This window comes from Oncorhynchus mykiss, chromosome 19, assembly GCF_057628025.1.
Source record: "Oncorhynchus mykiss isolate SJ-2025 chromosome 19, ASM5762802v1, whole genome shotgun sequence".
In the NCBI taxonomy this organism is placed as follows: Eukaryota; Metazoa; Chordata; class Actinopteri; order Salmoniformes; family Salmonidae; genus Oncorhynchus; species Oncorhynchus mykiss.
Genome location: NC_143040.1, coordinates 29,458,958 through 29,484,744, shown reverse-complemented (window position 1 = coordinate 29,484,744; position 25,787 = coordinate 29,458,958). Strand labels below are relative to the sequence as shown.

Sequence of the window (25,787 nt, the reverse complement as noted above, 5' to 3'; positions counted from 1 at the left end):
CGCCATTAAGAAAAGAGTCGGAATCAGAGTCAGAGAATTCTCTGGTCTCTCCTCCACCAGTTACAGGGTCTGAGACGCCAAAGCCTCCCAGCATTAGCTCTGATAAATTGAACACCCTAGTCAATGGTGACTCCATTACCCGTAGTGTTAGACTTAAAAATAATCATCCAGGGCCTCCCCGGTGGCACAGTGGTCTAGGGCACTGCATCGCAGCGCTAGCTGTGCCACCAGAGACTCTGGGTTCGCGCCCAGGCTCTGTCGCAGCCGGCCGCGACCGGGAGGTCCATGGGGTGATGCACAATTGGCATAGCGTTGTCCGGGTTAGGGAGGGTTTGGCTGGTAGGGATATCCTTGTCTCATTGCGCATCAGTGACTCCTGTGGCGGGCATGCTAACCAAGGTCGCCAGGTGCACGGTGTTTCGGGAGTTGTAGCGATGAGACAAGATAGTAATTACTAACAATTGGATACCACGAAAAAGGGGGTAAAAAAAATAGATATATATTATGTTTGCAATCTCAACAAATAATCAACAACAAATAATCTGCTCAGATAATCGGCCCAACCAAGGATCATCAAAATTCTCGGACAAGCCAAAGATTCCTAGATGCCCTTCCAGACTCCCTCCGTCACACCCCTAAAACCAAAAAACATTTCTCATAAGAAACTAGCTCCCTGGTATACAGAAAATACCCGAGCCCTGAAGCAAGCTTCCAGAAAATTGGAACGGAAATGACGCCACACCAAACTGGAAGTCTTCCGACTAGCTTGTACCGTGCAGTATCAAAGAGCCCTCACTGCTGCTCGATCATCCTATTTTTCCAACTTAATTGAGGAGAAAAAGGACAATCCAAAATTGATTTTTGATACTGTCGCATAGCTAACTAAAAAGCAGCATTCCCCAAGAGAGAATGGCTTTCACTTCAGCAGTGATATATTTATGAATTTCTCTGACGAAAAGATCATGATCATTAGAAAGCAAATTACGGGCTCCTCTTTAAATCTGCGTATTTCTCCAAAGCTCAGTTGTCCTGAGTCTGCACAACACTGCCAGGACCTAAGATCAAGTGAGGCTATAAAAGCCAACTGACATTTACTCCAGAGGTAACATCTACAACCACTGTGATTATTATTATCTGAACCTGCTGGTCATCTATGAACGTTTGAACAACATCTTGGCCATGTTCTGTTATAATCTCCACCCGGCACAGCCAGAAGAGGACTGGCCACCGCTCAGATCCTGGTTCCTCTCTCGGTTTCTTCCTACATTCTGGCCTTTCTAGGGAGTTTTTCCTAGCCACCGTGCTTCTACATCTGAATTGCTTGCTGTTTGGGGTTTTAGGCTGGTTTTCTGTACAGCATTTTGTGACATAGGCTGATGTAAAAAGGGCTTCATAAACACATTTGATTGATTGTGTGTGTTTTTGAGTCTCTCTCTCTCTCTCTCTCTCTGACGAAGGCTTCCTAGCAGCAGTAGACCTCTCAGGATGAGCGGAGGCATGAGACCAAACCTTTTCCTGCCACCCGGTATTCCACAATCCATTCACCATGCACCAACCCCAACCGCCAACCACTCTCCCTGCTGTAGGGGTGGCAAGCACTGATACCCTTTAATGTACTTTAAGCAGGGCCCCGGTGTACAAATAATACATGGGGAAAAAATGCTAATGTGCGCAAAGCCCAAAGCCCCGGTGATCGCTGGCGCCATCCAGGCTTGGCACGCGTCGTGTGTGCGTTCCCAGTAATATCGGAGGGGGGATACGATAATTGCCACAGCTTCATTTGCGCTCGCAATTTTACACCTGCCTCTCCTCCAGAGTGGGATCGTGCTTTAATCATTTCAAAACAATCCAATTAGGCTGTGATCATTTCAATGTGCTTTTCGTTTACCGTATGATGGAATCCTGTGATATTGAAATCATACAATAGTGGCGTTTATCCAGCGAAGAACTCACTGGGAATTTATATTATGTTGAACATGAGAGAAACTGAAGTGGTGCAAGAGCTTTATGTAATGAAAGGGAAGGCCGACTTGCAATATGACACACTACAACGATACCTTTTTCACATTACTGAGCATGAGCTAAAATGAGCCAAGCCTAGATTTACTGCGCTGACCTGGTTACGAGTTCCTGGAACTGTGCAGGGAAGGACAATGTGAAAGGAAAATACCTGAGCCAGCACAGCACAGTTCGAGTCAATACGATAGTGTGCACAAGTGATTGAGGGACTGGGTTGACCTTTACATTATGAGCATTGGGACACCCCACTGACTGGAGCAGAGGCCTTTGGGAAAAAAAATAGTGGTATCCTTGGGCATATCTGAAATGGCACCCTATTCCCGACGCAGTGCACCTCTTGACTCAAAAGTAGTGCACTATACAGGGTCCCATTTCCGACTCAGTCATGTTTAAATGATCTATGCAGAGTGCTATGGAATCTAGGTTCTAGAGTCGGGTGTATGGTTCTAGTGGGGTTTGAGAGCTGGTTCTAGAGTTCCACTCACCCTGGCGCTCTGTCCGGCGATGAGCTGGTCGTCCTCTGTCTGGACACTGGTCCTGCTGCGGGCGTCGTAGTCCTCCTGCTCAAAGTCTGAGTCATCCTCCAGCTCCTCAGGTGTCTACAGAAAATGGTGTGTGTGTGTGTGTGTGTGTGGGGGGGGGGTGTAGAGGGAAAATAAAGAGAGAGAGAGAGGGGGGGGTTAGAGAGGGGGAGACAAAGGGGGGAGAAGAGAGAAAGAAGGAGAAAGTATTAGGGAGAGAAGGGAAAGGTGTGTGTGGGAGATGAGAAGAGAAATGAAAGAATAGTAGATGTAGGCGAGAGAGAGAAAGAGAGAGGGATATAAAGAGAGAGATAATAAAACATGATGGCTATTAGGTCAACAGCTGCAGTGTCACACGACACAGATATTTAATACATCAGTTCTCAGACACATCTCTATCTCCACACTCTATCTACTGTACGTCTCCCTCGCACACTTCTCCTTCTGCGTCCTGGGTTGAGTCTGTTCTTAGTCAGAGTCTGAGTGCAGATAGGCCTTTCCGTCACGTGAGGGGCGGCTGGCGGGAGATGTCACACAATTTGCAGCAAGTCAGATCTCCCTGTGTTGAATTATTCCGATTTTTTTTTATATACGCTTGCTCTGATTTCAAGTCCCTTGCATCATTGTTTTTAAGAAGTCTCGGTGGTGGTTTACACCGCGCACCATAAGAGCACTATAAAGCTCGCTGAAATCGTGGGATCAAACGGCACAAAGGGAAAAGGGCGGGGAGGGTAAATGGCCTCAACAGATTCCGTGATTTTGTTTTTTCTTCTTCAATCTTCAACTTGTTTCTAACTGCTATCTCACAGCGAGACAGGGTGTGGACGTGACAGATGTTCTAGACTGGCAGGACTCAGGGACGAATCAGTTCATGCGTTCGACCAATTAAGAGCAGGGATCTGGGGCGGCTTCCCGGGCCAATCGGGAGGCAGTTAGCTGAAGAGAAGAGTGGGATGAGTGGCTCAGTCGCCCATCTGTCTGTTTGTCAACAATGTTTGTCAACAATATCATCCCGGCAACACTGTAAACATCGGCTATACCGTCCTCATCTCCAGACATAACAACCTCCTCTACAAGCTGAAGATGCCACTTGTCCAAATAGCTGGATTTTATTGAAAACAGCTTTGGAGGCGCTTCTCTCGAAGACAAACCGATTTCTCGCAAACCCACCACACATGAAGACGTTACAGTTATGCGTGTCTACATGATACAAAGGCAGGAAGGATAACAGACTCTATATCCGACAAATGTCAATATCTTGCACGTCTATTCTTTGTGTGGTACATAGTGGAAGACGAGGAGAAGATGGTAATGTGCGTGCGTTCCAAATGAATGGGAGATGGCGCTAGTGTACAGCGATTGTTTAACTAGCTCCTGACAAATTTTGTGTGTTTTTACGCGCTGATCTGAACCTTTTAAAAAAAAAATGTTTTTACATGTTTTCACCATCGTTTCCATTGACCGATCGTTACTCATTGTATATCTATTATTACTTCCATTTCTATTATTTCTCTATTCTTTTTTTCTTCTGCATTGTTGGGAAGGGCCCATAAGTAAGCGTTTCACTGTTAGTCCACAGCTGTTGTTTACAAAAGCATGTGAGGAATACAATTGCATTTTATTTGATGGCAGCCCATTCCCTATAGGGTGCGCAACTTTTGACCACAGCACTATGAGCCCTGATCAAAAGTAGTGCACTATAAAGGGAATAGGGTGCCATTTGGGACGCACCCTGGGTGAGGTTTGACTTGCATGCACCTCCCGCAGCTTAATCATTTCCCCTTTGTTCCCAGAAGAACGGATATGTGCTCCCTTTGTGTGTGGAAATGAGTGTGAACATTGAAGCCTTTTTTTAGTTGAATTGCGTGGCACGTTCCATTTTCTGGAGGCGACATATAACAGATGTCTGCGGACGTGTGTACTTGAGTGTGTGTGTGTGTGTGTGTGTGTGTGTGTGTGTGTGTGTTTGTAATGCTATCTTATTAACGCTCTATACACACACACACCCGACCATACTCAAGTTCAGAAATTAACACCGTGTGGAATTGCCCCCATAATCCCTTGCTGTTGTAGGCTACAACTAGGCCCTGCCAGCAGGTTCTAAAGAAATCCTTTTCTAAAGAAATCCATGTACACCAGTTTACATGGGAGCAACAACAAAAAACGCACACCACAAAAACATCCTTCAGACGTTTGATATGAAAGGCGACACATTGTATTACGGAAGATAGGCTACACGACGACGAGAAATCACAGATAGTCCTCCAAGTCTCCAAGAGTCATTGAACTTGGAAATAGATTATGAGGCTGGTGGGTCGGTCTCGGTCCGTTCAAAGCCCCTGTTTTACATGATTTACCAACATCAAATTATTTCCCCGTAATTAGATTTTTCTCGCCACTGCACTGGGAAATTTTCCAGCAGTCCAAAATTGAATAAATTAATTTGCACGGTGGTGTTGGGAGAAGGGGGGTACGAGAAGAGAGAAAAAAATGCTAGACAAACACCATCTAGTAGGCTTACCATACTGGATACAGTCTATAAATGGCTGAGTCTATAAAAATGACTCGGTAATAGGCTTTTTTTGTAACATCAATACAAAGTCCAAGGAACTAGCCTTACAGTATTATGTTATAAGTAAACAAGTCTTGTCAGAGCCAGAACAGCCCATAGGGTAGCAGCCTAATTCCATTTTCTTTAGCACCCCCCTGGCCAGGAAGCTAGTCTATCTCAGGGCCTTACCCCTAATCCATCTCCTTTATGCTGAGTGGCAACCAGAGAGGCATCGGGTACTATTTTTAGAGTCTGGTATGACTCGACCAGGGATTGAACCCCTAACCTTGCAATCTCAGGGTGGATACTGTAACCACAAGGCCACTGAGGTGGTCTATTCCTACCAGCCCTAAAGTCTTATGTCATGTTACGCTGCACCATAAGGTTTCGTATGAAGCGTGAAGTTCTTTGTAATTTAATTTCCATGTCATTTAATTTCTCATACCTTGACATCAAATCAGGGAGATTGTTTGTGATTCATCTTGGGAAAATGAACGTTCCATGTGACCTCACACAGGGCACATTCTTGGAATTGGATAATAATGAGAAAGAAAATGAGAAAATAAGGTGAATCCCAATGTACACTTGGTCTTGCATTGATGCCAATGGGAGAATAAGTGTGTCTTCAGATGGCACCCATGTTCCTATATAGTGCACATCTTTTTATGGGCCCTGGTCAAAAGTAGTGCCCTAATAATGGGAACAGCTGGTGTAATTTGGTACGGAGTCTGTTCCCAGCATGCTTTGAGAAGCGTGAGAGGAGGAAATGAGGAAGTGGACATACCCTGATCATAAGAACGGCTTTCCGTATGTCACGCACGCCGTCGTAGACCAGGCGGGACGCGTCGATGAATTCGTTCTCCTCGAAGGGCTGTGGGGGGTTTGTGCTCAGCGCCTCAATGGCCACCTCCACTTGTTCAGCGAAACGGGGCATGACTGGAAGAAGGGATAGAGAGAGAGGGAGGAAAAGGGAGAGAAATAAAGAACAATGAGAATGTCGACCAGAACTTACTTGACTCAGGTGCACTCACTTAATTTATTTAAACATTTTAGGCAACATGTCCTACTAGAATGTTTCACCGTGTGCCTTCCTCTCTGTGTGTGTGTGTGTGTGTGTGTGTGTGTGTGTGTGTGTGTGTGTGTGAAACAGACACAGAGAGAGCAAGAGAGAGAGAGAAAGATAGATAAGGATAAACAAAGGTGAAAAACAAGAGAAATGTTTAAAAAAAAACATCCTTCAAAAGTTTCTTTCCCCCTGGGGGGACGGGCACATTGATTTGAGAGAGGTGGAATACCACAAGAGACATGTGTGTGTGTCAATGTAAGACAACGTGTGTGTGTGTGTTCTATTCTCAAACCAAGGACACACACTCTGCGTGTCAAACACATCTTCTGAAGCGGGGGTCCCAGACTCTGTCAATCTAAAAAAGACGAGATGTCACCAGAAATCTGGCACCACAGGGATGGGGTGCCCGAGCGCCCTTTGCACGCCAATTAGCCGTTTCACCTTAGCTACACTACCCGGGGGGCGGATGTCTGTCAGCCTATTACTGCGTGAGTGCTAGGCTGCTAATGTGCTAGCTTTGGTTGGCAGACATTCACCTATTAGTGTGTCAGTTTTAGCATGCTAAGGCGCTAGCTATGGTTGACAGCCACTCAAGTTAACAGGCTGAAAATTCATTGCCAAAACAAAAGGCTGCAAAACAAAAAGTAGCTTACTCCGACAAAAACAATGACTGGCATTTAGCGGGAATATTAGTTTGGCAAGCGTTGCCAACGGAGCATCTGTATGTTCTTTGTGCGTTCACAGAAGGGGTGTTGAATTTGAGTAAACGCCAGGGCAACCGTGCCAAAGATATTCATGTTGAATGGGACAGCTACATAATCATCTTCAGATGACTCGTGATGATCTGATGCAGGCAATGTTTAAAAGGTCCAATGCAGCTTTTTTTTTATCTCAATATCAAATACTTTCTGGGTAAGAACTCATACTGTGATGTTTTGAATTAAAATGGTCAAAAATAAACTAAAATAGCTTCTTAGCTAAGAGCAATTTCTCAAGCAAGAATTTTGCTAGGACTGTCTGGAAGTGGTCTGAGTGGGGAGGTGAAAACGGAAAACTAGCTGTAATTGGCATGAAGGTTTGGAACCCTCTTTCCTATTGGTCTATTAACAAATTTACCACTTGGTGATGTCAACAGACAGGCCAAAGCTCCATCGCACCAAAACAGGCTTTTCAAACAGCTCCTACACTAAAAGACCATTATCATAATTTTCACAATCTCAACAGTATTTTTCCAACCTCAGAGGAAAGCGTGTTTTTGACTGCACTGGGCCTTTAATAATTGTTTTAATGCTGTGGTTCTGCTTGAGCAGTAACAGCTAAATCAATGGGTTACGGTTAAACTACCTGACTGAGAGAACAAACTGAGAGAACAAAACAATATTTAGGTGGATTGACACGACCTTGTTTGACCCAGTCTTGTGTTATTGAATTGAGCCATGATTAGAGCCGGCCTGTTCCAATTTTCACTGTCAAGTGGACACCGGGGACACACGCACAGCACACACACACACAAAATCACATGCACGCAGACACACACACACAGAGTACCCGATCCGTGTGGATGTCGTGCCGCCTTCACAATTTCCGATTCAGCAGCAAGCGCCTCGGTCTACAGCTTGTACTCATTATCTGTCTACACTGAGTCGTCGTCCCATTCCAGAGGAGAAAAGGGGGCCAGTACAACAAGACGAGAGGCACTCGCAAAAAGCTTCTGATGCATATAGAAAATACAAAAAACCTGACATAATATTCTCTGAGCGGCTGTTGAAATACATTTCAGAGAGGCATGATAAAACAAATACAATCAGAGGGATGGAATTGGAGAGGGGGTTGAATTTGGGCTCCGGATCACTGGTGAAGAAGAAGAAGAAGAAGATGCACGTCTAATGAGAATGCTGGAAGGGAGGGTGAAAACAATTAATGCAGGAGGGGAAAAAAACGACAACAATAACAAAGATTTAATGTGCTAGTGGATATGCCCCTGAATCCCCCGACAAACATGCTGTGTGATATTATTGGAATTCTACTCTCTCTCTCTCTCTCTCTTCTCTGTTCACCGTGAAGTGGCGAAAATCAATTAGAAGCTTAAGGCAGAAAGGTAAATAAGAAAAAATACACAAACGTATGTATTAAAAACACTGGGGCTGGTTATTACACAACAGACATAAAAGGTGCTCCAAAAACTGTTTTAATTTTTTTTCTCTCTAGTTATTTTAGTTTATTTTTAAATTTCAGTTTAATCCACTTACTGGATAAGCGTAAAATAGGCTATTGGGAATTTTGTGCAGGGCTAGGGTTTTTAAATAAATGTTCTCCGAGACGCTTAATGAGGAATGTTGCTGATGGTAATGGAGCAATTTCACTCATTCCGACTGAGAAATGATAAAGGGAATTAGACGTGACCACGTTTCTCCCTCTTCCTAAACTCTACTATATAATCAAGAGAGAAGTCATGAAAGTACAATGAATGAAGTGAATGCTTAAATATTTGGCAGTTCTTTGTGGCACCACGCAGCCAACAAAGACATCCTCGAGGCCTAAGATCACACAGGGACAGATCCGCTCGCATTGTGACATAATAGACTCCTCATAGGAAAACAAAAAACACTTCCCACTTCCGCAACAAACAAACAAAACGGCTGTAAATCGCAGAGCGTACCATTAACCTTCAAACCGGAGCCGTCACTGTGATTTGTGTTTTCGCCTCTCGGAAGGGAGGGAGGGAAGGGAGGGAGGGAACAGAGGGAGGAAATGGAGTGAGGGAGTGCATTGCCAAGTCTGACCGGAAGTATCTCCAACCCCCACCCACCGCTCTCTCTCCAACAGAAACATGCACGCATACAAGTACACACACACACACACACACACACACACACACACACACACACACACACACACACACACACACACACACACACACACACACACACACACACACACACCCTTTTGATTTAGCTGCTGCTGAGACTTCTTCCTACAAGTCTCTCTCTGGGCGGTCTAGTTCGCCCCAACCTCAGCTAAACTGTCTCACCTCGCTGTACATCCTATACTGCTGATTCCTACTCCAATACACTAGTCAGCTTTTATTCGATACCACCCACCCACTGCTGCTGAAGAAGCTTCTCACCTCCTCTCTCTCTTTCTTTCTCCCCCTCCTCTTTCCTCTTCTCTCCTCCCCTCTATCTAACCCCCCCCCCCCCCCATTCCATCATCATAACAACTGAGAGAGAGACAGAGAGAGAGAGTGACTCATTTCAAAACACTGTGTCTGTGTAGTGTGGGAAACACCTGGGCAGGGTGATGCAACTTGGTGGCCATTTAGGAGCTGGTGTACTGTAAATTGGCACAGCTGACAAGATTCTTGACTTAGCTATAACACTCTCCAGTCCTCTCCTCTGTAATGTCATTCCATCAGTTGCTTTTGGTTAGAAAACAGAATGTAACCTGTGCTAGAACTGACATAGGCCTATCTGACATTCAATACAATATGACATTACTTTTAGTGTGTGTGTGTGTATGTGTGTGTGTGTGTATGTGTATGTGTGTGTGTGTGTGTGTGTGTGTGTGTGTGTGTGTGTGTGTGTGTGTGTGTGTGTGTGTGTGTGTGTGTGTGTGTGTGTGTGCGTGCGTGCGTGAGTAATTACTCTCCCATATTGTAGACATGCATGACCAAACCTTGAGGAAATTCAATTTCCAGCAACATGCGTAATGACTAGGGTTGCGATCTTTCAATAAATTCCCTGGTTTTCCCCTGAAATCCCGGTTGGAAGATTCCCAGAATCAGCAGGGAAATCTAGAATCATCCAACCAAGATTTCTGGAAAACCAGGGAATTGATGACATTTTAGTCATTTAGCAGACCCTATCACCCAGGGCGACTACAGGAAAAATGAGGGTTAAGTGCCTTGGTTAAGAGCACATCGACAGACTTTTCACCTAGTTGGCTCGGAGATTCGAACCATCGACCTTTCGGTTATTGGCCCAACACTAGGCCATATATCAGCTTTTTAATCTACCTTCTCTGGGAAAAACCTTAATGATCAAGCTTAAAAATAAATAAAAAATGATGCGGCTGAAGATTAGTTTAAATGCAGGTGGAGAGAGAGAGAGGAGAAATACAGAGAGAGAGAGATAACCCCTTTCCTGTGAGGCTATTGATTTACACCCCCTCCTTCAAGGACAAGCCTCAATCCCCAGGTCTGTGTGTGTGAAGTAGAATGTCTGTCAGGAATCTATTGCTCAGCTTAATAGAGTTGTGCAGTCTGCCTGTGTGTTTGAGAGTGTCTTTCTATGTGTGTGTGTCTGTGTGTGTGTTGTGTGTCTGTGTCTTTCTGTCTGTGTGTGAGTGAGTGTCTTTGTGTGTGTGTGTGTGTGTGTGTGTGTGTGTGTTGTGTATCTGTTTCTTTCTGTGTGTGTGTGTGTGTGTATGTGTGTTTGTGCACGGTGGCGGCACATGTGTATGTGCCGAGCCCAGCCCGACTGCCTGTACTATCCCAAACTATAAATCTAACTGGGCCAATACGTGACAGGGGTCAAAGGTGAGACACTTGTAATAAGCAGAGCGGATTGGACAGCTTGACCATTTGACACCTGTCAAAGGGGAGGTGAGTGACAGCGTCTAGCGTTGAGTGGCGAGGACATGCTAATAGCACATAGAGATGCTTAGGCACAAAAGCTCACACAAACACATACGCATGGAGACACACAGGCAAGCATGAATATGCACATGCACGCAGACACACCTAGACTTGGGCTGGCTTCTCTGGAGGACCTCAGCCAGGCAGGTCAGAAGCTGATGGACACACTAACTAGCTGGCAGTCCTACAACAAACACAAACACACGCCACACACACCTGGCTTTAGTTTACACAAAGTGCAACACTGGCCCAGGACACCACCTGTTCAGTCCTCCTCCACTGGCTCCTCTCCTCTCGCTCTCCTCTCATCCATTTTATATCCGTTTTTCTTTTCCCCTCTTCACCTCCAAGTCTCACTGTCTCTCCGCCAGATTTCAGGAGGCACCAATTTAGCCTCTGACAGAGCAGGCCCCAGGCCAAAACATGCCACAATGCCACCTAAAGTAGAGATTAGTCTGTTGCCGTATGTGTTTGCATGTGTGTTTGCATGTGTGTGTGCGTGTGTGTGTGTGTGTGTGTGTGTGTGTGTGTGTGTGTGTCCGCTGTCACACTGCAGTGGACATGTGCAGTCAGGTGGACAGGGCCTTCCAATTACAGCAAGCTTATGTCACGAACGGTGCCCAATTTTCTTTTTGTTTACTCCTTTTGACCAGGACCCATGGTTAACAGTAGTGCACTATATAGGAATAGGATGCCATTTTGGACACATTCCAGGTGTTGCAGTGGAACAGTCAGTGGTTTGACAACTCCAAATGTGGCGGCTTCTATTTCCTTGTATGCTTTTAGACAGGGAGTGAGATCCTTTGAAATCAGGGAATGAACACAAATAGTGTGATCCGACGTGCTAAGCACAGATTGATTAAGGGCTCAATTCAATCAGAACCACTTTAACCGGCATCCGCAATGCGGTTGTTATCGCGGTGTCGGATGTGGAACTGCGTTCGAGCTGGGAAATCCAAATCCCGGCATTATACCTTAAGCGGACATTGCCTTTGGCTGCATGGAGTCGCATTAAAATGAAATCCAATGCAGCCTTGTGTGTACAAGTTTGAACACTAGAATGTGAGATGTGATCTACACATAGATGAGGCTGATCAAAACCGCCATTATTTTGTAGCCTACACTTTCTCGTTCTTTCTCGTTCTGAACTGGGAGGGGTGTGGGCTTCCTGACAATGATCAAGAGCTTGCTTACCGATTTGACAGCTCCAACGCAGTAACACCTCCGACACTGCCACAACATCAGCTACGCGGGTGTCGGCTATCGCCGGTTAACCCTCGATCTGATTTAATCTCGGCCTAAAATCACGATACACCGCGGCGGTAGCAAACTGTCCAATTCGCATGCTTCACACTTATGCAATTTTAAGGATACCGGGTCAACCAAGGACGAAACTTGATTTATTCTTAGCCTTGGAAGTAAAAAGAAGAAGAAAAGGCTAAACATCAGAGTAAACAAATGGATAGAGGCGGAGAGTATTACCTGTGGTCCACTCTTAGTCTCGTCCTAGCACACTGATCTTGCAAGGTTATATAAAATAGGTTTCACTATCTATGCAAGCTCAGTGTGGTAGCACGAGGCTAGTCCACCCCTAGAGATGAGTATCAAACCCGACCCCATTCCTCCGTCCTCACCCTGGCAGCCCCGTCCTGCCATCGTTCCTCTCCTCCATCGTTCCCATTATAAGTCATTTTAGCAGGGTGGGAAATCCATTGTCGCTCTGTTTATTTCCCCTCTGCCGGGATAATGAAAGAGACCATCAGCATTACTCGAGTGCCCCTCGCCGCCGGAGGCGATAAGTCACAAACAAGCATTAAACAAGTCACACACAGTGCCATCGGGGCCAGCTGTGCTAGGCTAGGCTAGCCCCGTTGTTTACACACAGAACAGAACAGAACAGAACAGAACAGAACAGAGGAACCTATGGCCTGGCTTCCTGGACCAAGATTAAGCCTAGTCCTGGAAATTGTTCTTTGGAGATTCACCATAAAAAGTCTATGAGTCCAGGACTTTATCTGGAATGGAGTGTGTGTTTACCCAGACAGACTGCATGTACTACCCCAAGCTATAAATCTGACTGTGTTTGATGTTGAGGAAGGGGGGGGGGGGGGGGGTTGACAGTATCTGGCGTTGAGGTTGAGCACACACTAATAGGCTTGCACGAGTGCACAGAGATGCATAGGCACACAGGTAAACACAAATACCCATAAGCACACACACACTTGGGCAGGCCTCTCTGACGGACACTCTAACTTGATGGCAGTCCTACAGTACACCCCAGAATGCTGGCTGCAGTTTACACAGGCAACAGCAGTCCAGGAAGCCACCTGTTCACTTCTCCGCCACCGACTCCATCCTCTCCTCTCATCCAAATGTCATCTGTTTTTCTTGTTCCCTCTCCACCTCCACGTCTCACTATCTCTCCGCCAGCTTTCAGGAGGCACCAATGTAGCCTCAGACAGAGCAGGCCCCAGGCCAAAACATGCCACAGAGCCACCTAAAGTAGAGATTAGTCTGTTGCCGTGTACGTGTCTCCTCCATGTTGAAGACACACACTGCAGTGGACGTGTACAGTCAGGTGGACAGGGCCTTCCAATGACAGTAGGCTTGCATCCCAAATGACTTACGTCCCTATTCACTTCATAGTGAACTACTTTTGACCATGGCACATAGGGCTCTGGTCGAAAGTAATGCACTTTATAGGAAAATGGTACCATTTGGGATGCATTCCAGGTGTTGCAGTGGAACAGGGAAAGGGGGATACCTAGTCAGTTGCACAACTGAATGCATTCAACCGAAATATGTCTTCCGCATTTAACCCAATCCCTCTGAATCAGAGAGGTGTGGGGGGCTGCCTTAATCGATCATCCACGTCACGGCACCCGGAGAGCAGTTGTTGTTGGGGTTTAACTGGGCAGAACGGGGGATTTTTTTTCAACTTGCCGGCTCGTGGATTCCAACTTGCGGCCTTCGGTTACTGGCCCAACGCTTGACGACTCCATACGTGGCGGGTTCTATTTCCTTGTATGCTTTCAGACCGGGAGTGGGATCTTTTGGAGTCAGGAAATAAACACAACAAGTTTGTTCCAACATGCTATGCCTGGATTGATTAAATCAAGGATACACTGCAGAGTAGCAAACTGTTCAATTAGCATGCTCACACTTATGCACTTTAAGGGTAACCAAGGACAACACTTGATTTATTCTTAGCCTTGGAAGTCAAAATATGAAGAAAAGGCAAAAGAATAGGATTAAACAAATAGATGTTGGCGGAAGGTATTACCTGTGGTCCAACCCTAGCCTCGTCCTAGCACACTGGTCTTGCGAGGTTACATAAAATAGGTTTCACTATCTATGCAAGCTCACAAGCTCAGTGTGGTAGCACGAGGCTAGTCCACCCCTAGAGATGAGTATCAAACCCGACCCCATTCCTCCTTCCTCACCCTGGCAGCCCCGTCCCGCCATCGTTCCTCTCCTCCATCTTTCCCATTACAAGTCATTTTTAGCAGGGTGGGAAATCCATTGTCGCTCTGTTTATTTCCCCTCTGCCGGGATAATGAAAGAGACCATCAGCATTACTCGAGTGCCCCTCGCCGCCGGAGGCGATAAGTCATAAACAAGCATTAAACAAGTTACACACGGTGCCATCTGCCCAGATGTGTTGTGCTAGGCTAGCCCTGTTGTTTACACACATAGAATAGAGTAATCTATGGCCTGGCTTCCTGACAAAAACTAAGCCTAGTCCTGGAATAGAAATCATGGGATCTGGAGATTCACCGTTGAAAGTACTTTTAAATCCAGGACTAGGATTAATCTGTGAATGGGAAACCATCCCCGTGGGCCTACGTTCTGAATATGACTATGAAACTGTTGCTAGAACTGACACCAACCAACCTATGTCAACTCAGTTTAGTTGGAAACTGAGTTTATGAATTGGGGGAAAACGCCCATCATTTTCAATTAGGGTTTATTCTTATAATTTCAATAAATTCTCAGTTAACTCCATGGTGTTGACTAGGTTCAAATGAATCGTATCTGTTGAATCCATCGACACTACACCACAGAACAGTACATTACAGTTCAGTACTGCACAGTAAAGCCTTGTATCAGTGTACAAGCATCACATTGTGCATCACATTGTGATGCTTTTGCAAAAATATATGAATCACGGTAGTACAGTAAAGTACAGTAAGTAAAGTAGTACAGTACAGTAAGTAAAGTAGTACAGTACAGTAAGTAAAGTAGTAAAATAAAGTAGTATAGTACAGTAAGTAAAGTAGTAGAGTAAGTAAAGTAGTACAGTACAGAAAAGTAGTGCAGTACAGTAAGTAAAGTAGTACAGTAAGTAAAGTAGTACAGTGCAGTAAAGTAGTACAGTAAAGTAGTATAGTACGGTAAGTAAAGTAGTATAGTACAGTAAGTAAAGTAGTACAGTAAGTAAAGTAGTACAGTAAGTAAAGTAGTACAGTACAGTAAAGTAGTACAGTAAAGTAGTATAGTACAGTGAGTAAAGTAGTATAGTACAGTAAGTAAAGTAGTACAGTACAGTAAGTAAAGTAGTACAGTACAGTAAAGTAGTATAGTACAGTAAGTAAAGTAGTATTATACAGTAAGTAAAGTAGTACAGTAAGTAAAGTAGGACAGTACAGTAAGTAAAATAGTACAGTAAAGTAGTATAGTACAGTAAGTAGAGTAGTACAGTAAGTAAAGTAGTACAGTACAGTAAGTAGAGTAGCACAGTAAGGTAGTATAGTAAGTAAGTAAAGTAGTACAGTAAGTGAAGTAGTAAAGTAAATACAGTAGTATAGTAAGTAAAGTAGAACAGTAAAGTAGTACAGTAAGTAAAGTAGTACAGTAAAGTAGTATAGAACAGTAAGTAAAGTAGTACAGTAAAGTAGTATAGTAAGTAAAGTAGTACAGTAAAGTAGTATAGTACAGTAAGTAAAGTAGTAGAGTACAATAGTATAGTAAGTAAAGGAGTACAGTAAGTAAAGTAGTACAGTAGAGTAATATAGTACAGTAAGTAAAGTAGTACAGTAAGTAAAGTAGTACAGTAAAGTAGTATAGTAAGTAAAGTAGTACAGTAAAGTAGTATAGTACAGTAAGTAAAGTAGTACAGTAAAGTGGTATATTACAGTAAGTAACGTAGTACAGTAAAGTAGTATAGTACAGTAAGTAAAGTAGTACAGTACAGTAAGTAAAGTAGTACAGTACAGTAAGTAAAGTAGTACAGTACAGTAAGTAAATCAGTACAGTACAGTACAGTACAGTGAAGAGTACATGGTCACATCTCCGGCCAACAGGATTAGTGCCTGTCTGGGAGATACTATACGGTACTACAACTCCCCACAAAGTCACTTTGGGGGCTGCCTAAAAAAAGACTGGATGAATAATGATATGAATTCATAAGGATGTGTTCTCCCCTTATCAGAGGTTATTACAGGCTAATGAGAGTCAAACCACACTCATGTAGGAGCCACTCTTCCCCTGTCCCCCTCCTGCCTTCAGTGAAATTAATATAAACTGCCTGCCTCGCTCCCTTTATTTAAGGAAGAGAAAAAAAGAGCAAAGAAAAAAGCATGGGAATGTTGAGTTTTGAACTGTTCAAAAGCATTAGTTAGCGAACGCCAGCTCAGTCAAAGGAGGAGATGTGTCGCACATTAACCTTCATGGGGTCTAGTTGCGGTTGCATGCTCAATTGATGCTGCTGATTGAAATGTAGAAGGCGAGGGGGAGGGAGGTTGGAACTTACTTTGACTGGGGTCTTATTCGTCCTAACTATATTTCTCTTTGACGGAGGGCTGTTTTGTTGCTTGTTCCTCCCCTCCTTGTGTTTTAGTGGCGGTGGTGTTTGTTAAATGCTGCCATGCACGTCTGATCTGCACCATAAAACACCTCTATTGATCCCTGGTGAACTTTATCCATCCCCCTCTCTCTATCTTCCTCTCCATCCTCCTCTCCCCTCTTCATTGTCCTCCCCCCCATTATTCTCTCTCCATCCTCTCCCTCTCCCCATCCGCCTCTCCATCCTCTCCCTTTCGCCGTCTCTCCTCTCCCCTCTCTCCATCCTCCTCTCCCTTCTCTCCATCCTCTCCCTTTCTCCCTCTCTTCCTCCCCTCCCTACATTTCAGCAGAACGTATGTTTATGGATTTCAGCTACATACCCAGCGGAATGTGCATATGAGGGAAAATACATAAAGAGGATGGAATATAGGATATATACTGTATGTTGACATTATTTATACGGAATCAAATCCAATCAACTAGACACAAAACATCTATAGCTGTGAGTGTAGGCCACTTATCAGTCCTCATGTGTGTGAAGAACTGTATCAAACAGTTTGGCTTAGTCAGATTCCATGTTCCCATGGTGTCCAGTAGTTTCTTTTTCATTCCTCTTCAATAGGGCTGACCCCATTTAGTCGACTGGACGATTGTTTGGTCGATAGGTTGTTGGTCGACCAAGATTTTTTTAGTTGAGCAGTGGCAAATATACTTTAAAAAAAAATGTGGCCACATTGTCTGACTCACGCTTGTCTGAGTGGACTAATCCAGGAGGCCAACGGGGATGGCACACCAGTATCACCAGTAGTACATTTACCGTTAATTACCATCATTTCTCATCTCCAATGTTTTTTTGGTTACGCTTTCTGTTAATGCATTCAATATATTTTTATTACACTCTGCCATTGTAGGAGTGGACACGTTGTTTGCAGAGGGCACAACCTAGGCTATACAAGTTTTGGTTTATTTCATTCCAATTTGTTCATCGTCTTTTGTTTGGAGCACTCCTGTCAATCTTGAGTAAGGACACGCACCTAATTACACATAGAAGTAGGCCTAGGCTCCCTGGTTTGCACGCAAATGTAGGCTTATAAATGTGCCCGTTTGGATATGTGGTACTGTTTCTGATTGTCTTAACTCACCGTCACTGTGGAGCTTCTCAAAGTCATTTTTATCTTCGCCTCAAACAGCAAGTAAACAAAGTCTGTTTTTACATCCATTGAGAATGACACTAGTGCCTCAACCTCAACGTAGCCTATTTGAAAAATCTTTCCAGCTCTCTCCCTTTCACTAATAACTCAGCATCAAAGGGGGAAATAAATGTCATGCTCTGATCTGGTGGAAACGTCATAAAAAAAGGCCTACCTGATTACTTGCACAAATAGCCTACAGCTGTGTCTGTCTGTCTGGAGTTCACTGGTGTGGGAAACTGAGGGACAGAATATTCTATACAATGTTGCAAGTTTGCTAGCACCCAGCTTTGCCCAAACCTAGTTAATAGTTGATACACTGTTTCAAGTTCCTTGCAGACAGGCCATGCGTAGCCAATGTGATTTATAAGATATTTATTTTTCTCAGGATATTTTCTGCCTGCAGGCTGTAATGTTTTTATTTGTTGGCTTTATGTAGGGTATTTTTACAGATTGGCAATGGCAATAGATGATACTTTTAGATTTGTATAATTTTAATTTAGATATAATTTTGATTAACCACACGACAAGACTTTATTATGAATTAAATGAAACTGTTCCATGAAAATGTGCATATGATCAGTAGAAATGGTACGATATTTGAACTCCAAATGTAAAAGGCTGCCGACCGCTGGTGTAGCCTATTATCGGCAACTTCAGGAGGTTAAAGGCAGAATCTGCGAAGACCAGCAGCAGCGGGCAGAATTTTTTCTTCTTCTTCTGGTTAGGCTATATTGATCTCTGGCTCCCTCTTTAGTAATTTGTATGTCTTCATTTTTAATCGCAGTGCTTAAAGCATCAGACAAGCTCAGTAGCCTACCTACAGCTGATATCTTTTTTTTATCATGAGCATGGCCTTATTTCTATTACAGCGTGTTGGATGACTGTCATCCATATTCCATTCGCCAAGTTCAATGTAACCTTGATAGGTTTAGGCTACTACATGATACCCACATTTTCCCTACACCCATCATGAGGTTGCCACAACCTAGCCTATGAATGACATTTTACAACGCAGGTGAACACAAGTCGAGAATTTATTTGTTTGATGACAGACAGAGACACAAGGACAGACAGTGACACATTCAATAACGCCTTGCACACTCTTGCCTGCATATAGTTTATCTACGGTGTAATCATTATTCCAACAGTTGCAAACAAGAGTTTTTATCGCCATTTCATTTGCTTCCATATTGAAAACTGTTCAACTATTGTCATTCTCTTTGAGTCAACTACTCAACACATTGTATACACTGCAGTGCTAGCTAGCTGTAGCTTATGCTTTCACTACCACATTCATTCTCTGAATCCTTTGATTGGGTGGACAACATGTCAGTTCATGCTGCAAGAGTTCTGGTAGGTTGGAGGACATCCTCTGGAAATGGTCAAAATTACTGTGCAAGCCTATGGAAGTGGGTGAGAATCAAGAGCCTCCTAGGTATTTGTACTGAAGTCAATGTACCAAGAGGAGGACGGGAGATACCTGTCTACCGGCTACACCATGGTGCTACCCTACAGTGCTGTTGAGGCTACTGTAGACCTTCATTGCAAAACAGTGTGTTTTAATCAATTATTTGTTGACGTGAATATATTCAGTATAGTTTTATCGAAAAAGGAAACATTATCATTGTTTTACAATTTTATTTTTATGAAATTCACTGAGGAGGGTAGTCCTCTCCTTCCTCCGCTGAGGAGCCATATACGTACGTACAACGCGCATGTGTGCGTGTGTGCGTACACTACGACCAACTCACCGGTCTCAGACAGCAGCTTGATAGACTCCAGAACGCGCTCGGTGTAAACACCTGGTTCGTAGTTCTCCATCTCCGCATTGATGATGTGAACGACGCGGGCCGCCCGACCCCTGATGGCGCCCGCCGTGCGGTCCAGGGTGTCCACGTCACCTTCCTGCAGGGCAATCACGCACTTGTTCACGTCCTCCAGAATGTGGTTTTCTGTGGGGTAGAGATAAAGGGGCGGGAGGGAGAGAGAGAAAGAAAGAGAAGGAGAGAGAGGGAGGTAGAGATAGAGAGGGAGTAGTAGAAAGAGCGAAAGGAGAAGGAAAGCAAGAGAGAGTGGGAGAGAGAGAGAGCGAGAGGTGCGGTGGGGGGTGTTCATTAGGCACAAACATGCTTCATGGATGGGATAGCTTAGTAACTTGAGGGTCAACTGCTGTTTGATAATAAAAAAAAGAGAGAAAGTCCAGATTTCATTGCACAATCATTCTAACCCTTTCATTGACAAGAGTCCTTGTGGACGACAATATAGACGGTTGCAGAATGAGGTGGTAGTCCTTCAAAAGACTCCACCGCAGAGTTTCCCCAAACTCGGTCATCAGGACCCCAATGGGTGCAGGTTTTTGTTTTTGTTTTGCCCTAACACGACACAGATGATTCAAATAACCATAGCTGTATGATTAGTTGATTATTAGGGGAAAAACCAAACAAGCACCCCATGTTGGTCGTGAGGACAGAGTTTGGGAAACAATGCTACCATAACGGTGACCTGTACTGCGTGTGTGAACGTGTATGCTCACGTGTGTGTGCGTGCTCGCATCTGTGTGTGTGCATCAGCATACTGTTTGTGTGTGTCAGCATGTGTGTGTATGTGTATTCCCCTCTGTTGAAAGTGAGTCATTTTGAACCAGGAACCTGTATTCGTCGCACCCCCCCCCCCCCACATGGCCAAGAGTAGTGCACTACTGTATATAGGGAATTCGGTGCCATTTGGAATGAACCCTTAACTCCCTGGGAAAGCGCGTTTTTGGCCTGGAACTGCGTCAATAGCCCCTTACCCATTATGGCCTACAAAGCTTAAATCCTGTAAAAGCAGGGAATATTGTGTTCAACCGTTGTATCTCCTAATGACTAAATCACTTAATAATCATGGTAATCTGTATTCAATTAGATCACAGTCATCATCATTAGAAGCCGTGCCGGTATCGACAAGAAAGCTTTCTCCTTTCTCTGAATGGGAGCAGAAACCATGTCGGATAAATGGTGGAAAAACACTGCACTTACAGTGCCTTGCGAAAGTATTCGGCCCCCTTGAACTTTGCGACCTTTTGCCACATTTCAGGCTTCAAACATAAAGATATAAAACTGTATTTTTTTGTGAAGAATCAACAACAACAATTGTGGGACACAATCATGAAGTGGAATGACATTTATTGGATATTTCAAACTTTTTTAACAAATCAAAAACTGAAAAATTGGGCGTGCAAAATTATTCAGCCCCCTTAAGTTAATACTTTGTAGCGCCACCTTTTGCTGCGATTACAGCTGTAAGTCGCTTGAGGTATGTCTCTATCAGTTTTGCACATCGAGAGACTGACATTTTTTCCCATTCCTCCTTGCAAAACAGCTCGAGCTCAGTGAGGTTGGATGGAGAGCATTCAGGTCTGGATTCAGGATTCAGGTCTGGACTTTGACTTGGCCATTCTAACACCTGGATATGTTTATTTTTGAACCATTCCATTGTAGAATTTGCTTTATGTTTTGGATCATTGTCTTGTTGGAAGACAAATCTCCGTCCCAGTCTCAGGTCTTTTGCAGACTCCATCAGGTTTTCTTCCAGAATGGTCCTGTATTTGGCTCCATCCATCTTCCCATCAATTTTAACAATCTTCCCTGTCCCTTCTGAAGAAAAGCAGGCCCAAACCATGATGCTGCCACCACCATGTTTGACAGTGGGGATGGTGTGTTCAGCTGTGCTGCTTTTACGCCAAACATAACGTTTTGCATTGTTGCCAAAAAGTTCAATTTTGGTTTCATCTGACCAGAGCACCTTCTTCCACATGTTTGGTGTGTCTCCCAGGTGGCTTGTGGCAAACTTTAAACGACACTTTTTATGGATATCTTTAAGAAATGGCTTTCTTCTTGCCACTCTTCCATAAAGGCCAGATTTGTGCAATATACGACTGATTGTTGTCCTATGGACAGAGTCTCCCACCTCAGCTGTAGATCTCTGCAGTTCATCCAGAGTGATCATGGGCCTCTTGGCTGCATCTCTGATCAGTCTTCTCCTTGTATGAGCTGAAAGTTTAGAGGGACGGCCAGGTCTTGGTAGATTTGCAGTGGTCTGATACTCCTTCCATTTCAATATTATCGCTTGCACAGTGCTCCTTGGTATGTTTAAAGCTTGGGAAATCTTTTTGTATCCAAATCCGGCTTTAAACTTCTTCACAACAGTATCTCGGACCTGCCTGGTGTGTTCCTTGTTCTTCATGATGCTCTCTGCGCTTTTAATGGACCTCTGAGACTATCACAGTGCAGGTGCATTTATACGGAGACTTGATTACACACAGGTGGATTGTATTTATCATCATTAGTCATTTAGGTCAACATTGGATCATTCAGAGATCCTCACTGAACTTCTGGAGAGAGTTTGCTGCACTGAAAGTAAAGGGGCTGAATAATTTTGCACGCCCAATTTTTCAGTTTTTGATTTGTTAAAAAAGTTTGAAATATCCAATAAATGTCGTTCCACTTCATGATTGTGTCCCAATTGTTGTTGATTCTTCACAAAAAATACAGTTTTATATGTTTATGTTTGAAGCCTGAAATGTGGCAAAAGGTTGCAAAGTTCAAGGGGGCCGAATACTTTCGCAAGGCACTGTACCTATATACACGGTACACACACACATATTCTACTTTATCATCTCGGGCTGTATGTATCAAGCGTCCCAGAGGACGAGTGCTGATCCAGGATCAGGCCCTGCCTGTCCATGTGATCTTTTTCATTTTAAACGGAAAAGGTCAAACGGATTCTTAAATCAACCCTCCGACTCTGAGACATTTGATACATACGGGCCCCAGGTGTCAAGAACTATTATACAATAAACAGTTAGAATCCGAGAGACTATATGTTGGTGGCAGTGGAGGCTGGTGGAAGAAGCTATAGGAGGACAGCTAATTGGAATGGCTGGAAGGGAATTATTGGAACAGAATCAAACGTGGTTTCCATATGTTTGATACCGTTCCATTTATTCCATTCCAGCCATTACAATCTGCCCGTCCTCCTATAGATCCTCCCACCAGCCTCCTCTATTTGGTGGCGGCTCAGTTGCAACTAGTTTTAGTGTTAAAAAGCACTTCCTTTTAACACTGTACAACATTGTACAGTATTTTCTAATCTTTCCCAATTCCATACCTGACACGGACAGGAAGTCATCAACAGAAGTGATATCGTCGACGGCCTCGGTGAGGATGCGCACCTGCTTCTCCCATTGGTCCTTGAACACGTCCATGTTGTCCTGGGCAACCTTGCTCTGGGGCCGAGCAGCCAGGGTGAGGGCCGCGTTGATCACCTGGGTGGTAGAGAGTGAAGGTTGAGAGAAAAGGTGTGTGTGTGTGTGTGTGTGTGTCGGACCACCACAATTAAGGGGATCTCCAATTATGACCTTGTAACTCTCCAAGACACCTGACTTCAAACCCTTTACCTAGATTAAAAGACTGAAGTGCCTCCTAAGGAAATACGACTAGCTCGAGGCCACGACCAGGACTGTACTTCGACGATTAACGCCCTTGCTATACACATTAGAGTAATTAAGTAAGTAAGAAGCCTTGCACGAGCCTCGGTACACCCGCTAGATAGAGTGGAGGATGTGAAATGGACCACATCCGCGGGTACAGTAGGCTACAGCACAGTGGACTTCCCTTTCTGCAGTCGGTTTCCTTAAGCACATTAAAGGGACAGTACACCCACATTGAAAATGACATGACCGCCATTACCCATTGTGCAGTCTATAGTCTACAGACTAGGTAAAACAGCAATCCACGCTTTGGTTTTGTTTATGTCGTTTTTACCGTTGTTAATCCCAGGAATGAGAACTAATGATCTACCAGATAGACAATGTTCCAGCCCTGCAAGTGTCCATTACATGGATAATATCCAGTTATCCACGAGTGGTAAAGCAATAGGCAGGGTGCCATTACTACTGTAGGCAAGTATGACTGACTAAACCAATTAAGATTGTATTTTTTTATTTATTTCTATTTAAGTCATTTAGCAGACGCTCTTATCCAGAGCGACTCACAAGTGCATTCATCTTAAGGTAGCTAGGTGAGACACCCACAGCTTCCCCCACCACCTTCTTTAAAAAAAAAATCTCGCCAATTTCGATCTTGTCCCATCACTGAGACCCCCGGCCCAAAGAACCAAGTAAAGCCCCCTCGTTCAAACCCTCCCCTAACCCAGACAACACTGGACCAATTGTGCACCATTCCCATGGGACTCCTGGCCACAGCCGGTTGTGGCGCAGCCCGGGAATGAACCTGGGTTTGTCGTAACGCCTCTAGTACGGCGATGCAGTGCCTTAGACCGCTGTGCCACTCAGGAGACCCTGATAGTTTACATTTTTAACAAAAGTTTTGCCTTGTTTTCTACATACGTATGGTGCTATCAATTCATCCAGAACGTTGAAAAAAAAAAGAAGTCCATTAGCTTGTTAAAGCTTGGAAAACAAGGTCAAAATATATATCTTTTTTAAATATACCTGGGGTAGGTTGAGCGGTTAAGGCCGTGGCCCCTAAGCACATATGCAATCCCTGCCTGTGTGGGATTGAATACTGGACCCACCGGCCTTCCCACTATGTTCCATGCATCTTTCTACCATTTAATATCTGTTTGAATCAGGAAAAAACACGTTTGAAATAAATGCAAAAAAAGTGAATTGAACCCATTTGCTTTTACAGTTTCTACTTTTAGCTCAATTAGCCTAAAAGAGTCTGATCTGGGATCAGGGTTTGACAGCCACTAATGATGCCTGGCATCAAGCAAAGCCGGTCATCTAATACACTAAACTTACACACACACTCATCTTACGTAACCTTCCTTTTTTTTGTTCTATTCCCTGTTCTCTTTCGTCTTTAATAACACCCCCTTGTCAAACCGACCTCCTGTCAAAACACAAAAATGTCAAAAAAGCACTCACACACCTGAGTCATCTTATGACTCGTGGGAATAATGTGATTGGTTAAAAGAAAAAGACAAAACTGACGCCACGCTCTTGCTCGTATCACGTTTCTCATTCGAGCTCACGTGTCGGCCTCTTGGCCCTCGACAGGGCTTTTTCAAAATGTCAAAACAACCATCTATTTTGCTACTTATCCTCTATTGCTCTGCGCTTTCTCTATGTTGAGCCGTTGCCAAGGAAAAGCGACAGCTGGCAACTTAAAACTTGCAATCCCCTTCCAAAGTTTTCTAATGCTAGCCTTGACTCAGTGGAGGTCAGTTTATCAAAAAGTGGGTCTCGGTGGGTGCAATGTGGCTGCTTGTCGGGCCCCGTGTGAGTCTTCGAGAGGCTAGCACCTTGAATGTTAAGAACTGCCCCTTCCCTCAATCCCTCCTTCCTCTCCTTTCTTCACTTCCATTAGTGAGCGCAGGGTCCCCTGTGAAAATGCCCCGAACCTTAACCTTGGAAACAACGTATCGATTGCCACCTACTCCTCTATTAGACATCCAGAGGAAGCCCGCTCCGGGAGGCTAGAGCTTCCATCTGTATCTCTCTCATATACCCTTCCCTCTCTCCTCTTTCTCTCTGCGCTCCCCCTTTCTTTCCTCCTCTCACTCTGCGCTCCCCCTTTCTTTCCTCCTCTCACTCTGCGCTCCCCCTTTCTCTCCTCCTCTCACTCTGCGCTCCCCCTTTCTTTCCTCCTCTCACTCTGTGCTCCCCCTTTCTCTCCTCCTCTCACTCTGCGCTCCCCCTTTCTCTCCTCCTCTCACTCTCCGCTCCCCCTCTCTCCTCCTCTCACTCTGCGCTCCCCCTTTCTCTCCTCCTCTCACTCTGCGCTCCCCCTTTCTCTCCTCCTCTCACTCTGCGCTCCCCCTTTCTCTCCTCCTCTCACTCTGCGCTCCCCCTTTCTCTCCTCCTCTCACTCTGCGCTCCCCCTTTCTTTCCTCCTCTCACTCTGCGCTCCCCCTTTCTCTCCTCCTCTCACTCTCCGCTTCACCTTTCTCTCCTCCTCTCACTCTGCGCTCCCACTTTCTCTCCTCCTCTCACTCTGCACTCCCCCTTTCT

General features: G+C 44.5%; 1 protein-coding gene across 3 annotated transcripts in view; it reads right to left on the bottom strand.

The window, feature by feature from the left end:
• Positions 1-25,787, bottom strand: part of LOC110497517 (catenin alpha-2) — a 652,111-nt gene that overhangs the window by 39,306 nt on the left and 587,018 nt on the right. For all 3 annotated transcript variants that reach the window (XM_036954442.2, XM_090210736.1, XM_036954443.2), the window contains exons 11-14: positions 22,919-23,075; positions 19,522-19,722; positions 5,876-6,027; positions 2,505-2,618 (exon numbers count right to left, since the gene is read on the bottom strand). In XM_036954442.2, coding sequence (XP_036810337.1) covers positions 2,505-2,618; positions 5,876-6,027; positions 19,522-19,722; positions 22,919-23,075 — 624 coding nt within the window. The remainder of the gene's footprint in view (positions 1-2,504; positions 2,619-5,875; positions 6,028-19,521; positions 19,723-22,918; positions 23,076-25,787) is intronic.